At 48.6% G+C, this 6,421-nt stretch overlaps 1 protein-coding gene across 1 annotated transcript; it reads left to right on the top strand.

The window, feature by feature from the left end:
* Positions 1-770: 770 nt before the first annotated feature.
* Positions 771-4,936, top strand: Gip (gastric inhibitory polypeptide). The gene is made up of 4 exons (XM_021178248.2): positions 771-1,008; positions 2,139-2,285; positions 3,911-4,000; positions 4,708-4,936. Exons 1-4 carry the CDS (start codon positions 923-925, stop codon positions 4,934-4,936), a joined length of 552 nt encoding a protein of 183 aa, XP_021033907.2. The 5' UTR covers positions 771-922.
* The last annotated feature ends 1,485 nt before the right edge of the window (positions 4,937-6,421 follow it).

Here is a 6,421-nt window from a genome sequence, read left to right as displayed (position 1 = left end):
GAGCAGTGGGCTTGAGATTCAGAGATAAGAGGCTTTCAGGTTAATCAGCTGTCTGTGGTGCCTGGATATAAGGACACCAAGACAGGGTCTTGAGGCAAGATCCTGAGAGCCAACAGGTAGGAGGAGAAGACCTCATCCTGCCCTCCTGGAAGAGCTAAGAAGAACTGTTGGGTAAGAAAGAAGCTGGCACAGGCCAGGGCTGGCCCAGGACGAAGTGGGTCTCCTGCCTCCTCACTCTCTCTTTGTCTTCAGGGGAATCCAGAAGATAGTCCAAAGAGATTCTTAGGAGACCAGGTTTCACTGCCTTGGGCCAGCTCTGGTCTCCGGGGATCGGGAGCAAGATTTCTCACTCCTTGCTATCTCTCCTAACATCTCTGGACTGTAATGGGTCCGGACCTCTGAAGAAGTTTAGAGGAAACTTTAGGAAGACTTTAGGAAGGGTTGAGATAGGTGATCGTGAGAAGGGGTGTGTGTAACAGGATGGTTTTTGGCGGGGTTTTCATTTAGGGGTGGGATATGGTAGCTGAGTAACGTTTCGTTGGAAGCAGGGAGGTGGGCTGCTGCTGCTCTGACCTGAGTTAGGGCTTTACAGCATAATCTTGCCAAATCCTATCCCTGTGATGTCTGGTAATGAGCCAGGAAAGGAGTTCCCACCACCCAGGCCTTTGTTGCTTTCCTCTTCCCAGACCTCCCACCCCACCCCACTCTGAATCCACAGAGCAGGATCACTCGGGGTCAAGGCTCCATGTTCCTTCCATTCACTTCACGAAATGCCCAGCTCCCTTGATTGTTCCTATTGTTCCTGTCACACCTCAGATCTTGCCACTCACCTAGGCCCCATCATCAAAGTGGCCTCCTGGATCCCCCCTCGGTATAATACTGCCCCCTTTTCCCTCTCAGCTAGGGGACACAATCTAGGAAGATGGTGGCTTTGAAGACTTGCTCTCTGCTGCTGGTGCTCCTGTTCCTGGCTGTTGGGTTGGGAGAAAAAGAAGAGGTTGAGTTCCGGTAGGAGCACTGGGTGCCGGTGGGGGGGTGGGGGGGTGGGGGGTGGGGGCTGAGGGATAGGGGTGGTTAGAAAGGAAAGTGCTCCAGACTGAGAGGAGGGATAGTAAGAAGGACAACCAGTCTGCAACCGGAGCATGCCATGAGACAGAATTAGAGAATGGTTTATTAAGAATCCCTGTGGAGCTGGGCAGTGGTGGTGCACGCCTTCAGTCCCGGCACTTGGGAGGCAGAGGCAGGCAGATTTCTGAGTTCAAGGTCAGCCTGGTCTACAGAGTGAGTTCCAGGACATCCGGGACTACACAAAGAAACCCTGTCTTGAAAAAAAAAAAAAAAAAAAAAAAAGAATTCCTGTTGAAGAGAGAGTCTTGGTTCGTTAGGTCTGTGGAAGGACTTTTTGGTGACTGAGAGGCATCACTGAAGCATGTGTGCTTCCCTCAGAGCTCATGGGAGCTTCCTGAGCACCAGGCACAGGTCAGAATATATGTGAACAAAGGTCCACAGTTCAGTGAGAACATGGACCAAGGCAGACACAGAAAAGAACCACATAGACTTATTACAGACCACTGTGGACCAAAACCAAGACAACTACAGTACTGGGTAATGCTGAGCCTGGCAGCTCACTCCTGTGACCCCAGTACTTGGCAGGTAGAGGCAGGAGGTTTGAAAGTTTGAGGCTAACCTAGGCTACATAACAAGACCAGAGGCTCTCTCTGATACTGTGTTTGGGAACCAATGCAGAGACTTGCCAATGTAGAACTGACCTTTCTAAGATGCAAGGACAATCCACATAATGTGCAAAGTTGGCACATGTAAGATATGAAAGCCGTCAGAAACACAAGCCCTTACAAGGAGAGAGAGAGAGAGACTTTGTTGGTTTTTTTTTCTTTCCTTTTTTTTTTTTTTTCTTAAAGAGCCATTGTTGCTATTTTGAGATGGCATCTAGCTATATCACATAGACTGGCCTTAAACTTCCAGTGGTCCTCCTGCCTCTTCCTTCCAAGTGCTGGGATTACAGGCCCAGCTGAGTTATTCTGTTGTGATTGACTATGAACCAAAGGACTGAATCAACCACTGTGATTTCCCTATCCTTCCCTTCACTGGTACCCGGGTTTCTCTCTCTCACCTCTCAGATCCCATGCTAAATTTGCTGGCCCTCAACCTCGAGGTCCAAGGTACGCAGAGGGGACCTTCATCAGTGATTACAGCATCGCCATGGACAAGATCCGACAACAAGACTTTGTGAACTGGCTGCTGGCACAGAAGGGGAAGAAGAATGAGTAAGTAGTTCCCTCCTGTCTCCGAGTCAACCTCTGCTCGCACCATCTCCCAGGTGGCCACATGGGCTGAGAGGTGCACAACTCCACAGATACCTTTCAGTAAGTAAGCATGAGGGAATTAAATGGCCATGACTAGGGCTTTGGGATCAACTGGGCACAGGGTTCGTTTTCCCATCCTTATGTTGGTTGGTGACTTTACATTGTGTCTGTGTGAAGGTATCCAGGAGTTACAGACAGTTGTGAGCTGCCATGTGGGTGCTGGGAGTTAAATCCGAATCCTCTAGAAGAGCAGACAGTGTTCTTAACCATTGACCCATCTCTCCAGCCCCCATCCTTTACTAAGGAGAGTTGTAGTGACAATTTTGGTATTTTGGTTTCTTTAAAAAACACAGAAATGGGGCTGGAGAGATGGCTCAGAAGTTAAGAGGTTAAGAGCACTGATTACTCTTCCAGAGGACCTGAGTTCAATTCCCAGCAACCACATGGTGGCTCACAACCATCTGTAATGGGATCTGATGCCCTCTTCTGGTGTGTCTGAAGACAACAGACAGTGTGCTCATACACATGAAATAAATAAACAAACCTTTAAAACAACAAACAAACAAAAAACACAGACATCTTATAAGAATATATCTTTGTTTTAATCCTGGGTGTGGGATATGGGGTTGCTTCAGATTGTTCATAGCAGCTGACTATGATTTACCTAATGCTCTAGCAGGGATGTGATTTTGCTAGCAGCAGATAGTTTCTATGACTGTGGAATTCTGGGGACTTTTCAGAGGATTAATAATGCCAAGGTTCCAAAGTTTTTTGTTTTGTTTTGTTTTGGGGGCAGGGGGTGGTGGTGGAAGGGTTGTTGGTTGTGATAATCCTGTGTAAAGAAGAAAGAAGAAGCCGGGCAGTGGTGGAGCACACCTTTAATCCCAGCACTTGGGAGGCAGAGGCAGGCACATTTCTGAGTTTGAGGCCAGCCTGGTCTACAAAGTGAGTTTCAGGACAGCCAGGGCTATACAGAGAAACCCTGTCTCGAAAAGAAAAGAAAACAAAAACAAAAACAAAAAGAAATAAAAAATTATATATCCCAATAGTGAAGGTCAAACTTGCACCAAGAACTCTACACCCCTAATCAGCAGGAAGTTGTCTAATGTTGTTCCTTTTCTTTCTATCCCTTTTTCTTGCTTATCTAGTGTTAGAGGGTTGAAAGGATGGAAGAAAAGAGGTAAGAAGGGCAGAAGAAAGAACCCACAAAGCAGTGATAGAGCAGCTCCAGGAGTCAGAGGAAAGGGTAGAAGCAGCGGAGAGGCCTGGGGGTGAAGACAGGAGGAGCTGGGTAGCCTGTTTGGTGGTGGCTACTTCAGACTCTGGAAATAAACCATCATTGTGCCTCCCAACCTGTGCTGAGTCTTGTTCACTGCTGTTAGGTTAGCCTGGTGGATTCTAAAGTGCTGTCAGTGACGGCTGAGACTGAACCCAGGCAGTGCTGGGGGTGTCTGGGTATCAGTACAGGAAGTAGGCACTGCTGCTCCTACTGCTGAGGTATTGAAGATTCCAGTGCCCCTGTGTGGGGGAACTTCAGCTTGTCCCCTTCAGCATAATTCATTCTTGAATGATCTTCATTTCTCCAGCTGGAAACACAACATCACCCAGAGAGAGGCCCGGGCTTTGGTGCTGGCAGGGCAATCTCAGGGAAAGGAGGACAAAGAGGCACAGGGGAGGTGAGTCCACTGTGGGGTAGGGGATACAGCCTCCGGCCCTGCTTTTACTCTTCTCTCTCTCAGCCTGTAGACGAGGGCAAGGACTTCACAGTAAGCACCCCTCCCTCCAAGAGCTTAAGAAGGACACTAGTGAGTAATGTCCTGGAGGACCCCTTGAGAGCTTTCTAAGGTCTGTGACTAAAGGTACACATGATTTCCTGAATCAAGAGAGAGGGGAATAGGAACCTCAGACCAGAGCTGACACTTCCTTGCCAAATCTTAGGAAGGCTGTCTGGGAGACCACTGGGAGACCCTGGCATTCTCCCAAAGCCACCCACTCTATTACATAATGAGTGTGAGGCTCAGGGAAGTTCTCTCTGGGGTCACTGGGATGCATTCTCACACACTTTGCTAGACGAGTCAGCGAGCTACCTCACTTTGAAGCTGTGTTTGGTTTTGCCTGGATCTCGGACCCTGTATTCTCTGAGTAGGCAGAACCAGGGAGGGCCCAGCACAAAGGAGTCTCAGGAGCTGAGAGTGGACCTAACCCAGAAGCAGCAAGCTGTGTTAGCTCCTTAGCTCCTAGCATATGCTTTAATCCCAGCAATACAGGGGCAGAGGCATCCCAACTTGGGTTATATAGCAGGTTCTGAGCCAGTCAGGGCTACAGAGTGCAGCTCTGTCTGCTAACAAAGCATCCTGGCTCCTGCAATCTCTCTCCTTTGCAGCTCTTTGCCCAAGAGCCTCAGTGATGATGATGTGCTGAGAGACCTTCTGATTCAAGAGCTACTGGCCTGGATGGTGGACCAAACAGAGCTCTGCCGACTCAGGTGGGGAGCACAGGGGCCATGGGGGTGTTGCAAGCTTGTTCGTTTAGGCTGTCTTCTCATCTGGCTGCCTTTTCTGTTCTCAGCTTTCCCTTGTGACCTTTGGGCCAGGGCACCTTCCCAGGGATAGGAGCCCTTATTTGTTCATATGGTTCTGCTCTATAACCACTGTTTGTCCCAGTGGCCATCAGCTAGGTTCTGCTCCAGAGTGAGGGTCGAAATACTGTGGAGAGACCCGTGTACCCCATGGTGAAGAAGATCTCCACTCAAAACACAGAAGCCCAAGCTCACTCAGACTTCCTGGGAGCTGGGGAGGGGTGGAGGGAGCGAATCTGGGTGCTTTCCAGAAGGTAAAGAGGGAGAAGAGAGCTCATGGGTAGCATGCTCACAGGGCCGGACATGGTGGGGCACACCCTTAATCCCAGCACTTGGAGGCAGAGGCAGGCAGATTCCTGTGATTTAAGCTCAGCTAGGTCTACAGAGTGAGTTCCAAGACATCAAGAGAAAATAGGAAAACCTTGTCTTAAAAGAAAAACAAAAAAGTGGACAAAGGCTGGAGAGATGGCTCAGTGCTTAAGCCCTCGCTGTTCTTCCAGAGGACCTGGGTTCCGTTCCCAGCACCCATTTGATGGCTAACTGCCGTCCACAGCTCCAGTTCCAGAGGATTCTCTTTGGACCTCTATAGGCATTGTATACACACTGTACACATGCATTCAAGTGGACAAAACACACAAACACAGAAAATAAAAGGAAATAAGTCTTTTAAAAATTAGAGTAGATATCAACCTGTGATCTGTACTTATAGGCATGTGCACACACACACATGTACAGACACATGTGTATACATGCATATGATGTACACATACAGATACAGATACACAGCCAGCCAGCCAGCCAGCCAGAGAACATGATCAAACCAGTTCAGAGGACAAATTCCTGTCAGAAGGTGGGGGTGCTGTCTTGGTACTTTTGTGAAGGATTTTGACAACTAGTCAATCACCGAAAAAGGTCATTTGCAGATAGGAGTGGTTTGTCTATGCCTGGACAGCAGGATAAACTTGCTGAGCTGACTCCAAGTAGGTAACTCCCTCCCTCTTTTTTCTTGCCTCCCCCTCTTCCAGGTCTCAGTGACTGACCTAGCCCAGAGCAGGACTGGACTCTGACCTTAGCTTGCTTGGCTCCTGCTTCCGCTCTGGTCCAAAGTCTCTGAGAGAACCAAACCAATAAAGCCTTAAGCTGAAGTAAACCTTGGTGTCCATGGTGAAAACTCATTCAAATGTCAGCTGAGCACTCGCAGGGCATAGCCATGTGTATCTTGGGTGTGTCCATGCCTCCCAAGGAAAAGGGACACATCAACTTATGCCTCTATGCCTCCTACAATCATACTAGAAACGACATAGACAAGAGGGATTCTGACTAACTCACTGTATATAACAATGAAGCACACAGACACAATGGCAGCCCTGAATGCTAACAAAGTCACCAGCCTGTAATAACAGTGCTGAGGATGGGGAGGCAGGAGGATCAGGAGTTCAAGGACAGACTTGGCTACATGAAACTGTCCTCATGTCTCAAAAGCAAGCAAATAAACACAATAGGAGAAGGTTCTTCGACT

Source organism: Mus caroli, unplaced genomic scaffold (genome assembly GCF_978045245.1).
Source record: "Mus caroli unplaced genomic scaffold, Mus_caroli_1 scaffold_13, whole genome shotgun sequence".
NCBI classification, from domain to species: Eukaryota; Metazoa; Chordata; class Mammalia; order Rodentia; family Muridae; genus Mus; species Mus caroli.
Note: the sequence above shows the minus strand (reverse complement) of the source record. Positions and strands in the feature narration are given on the sequence as shown.

Bases quoted from the DNA above. Each gene is read 5' to 3' on its own strand.
- Gip (XM_021178248.2), top strand. From the start codon at position 923: ATGGTGGCTTTGAAGACTTGCTCTCTGCTGCTGGTGCTCCTGTTCCTG. The intron at 1,009-2,138 runs GTAGGAGCACTG...CTCACCTCTCAG, and splicing joins AAAGAAGAGGTTGAGTTCCG to ATCCCATGCTAAATTTGCTG. The intron at 2,286-3,910 runs GTAAGTAGTTCC...TCATTTCTCCAG, and splicing joins CAGAAGGGGAAGAAGAATGA to CTGGAAACACAACATCACCC.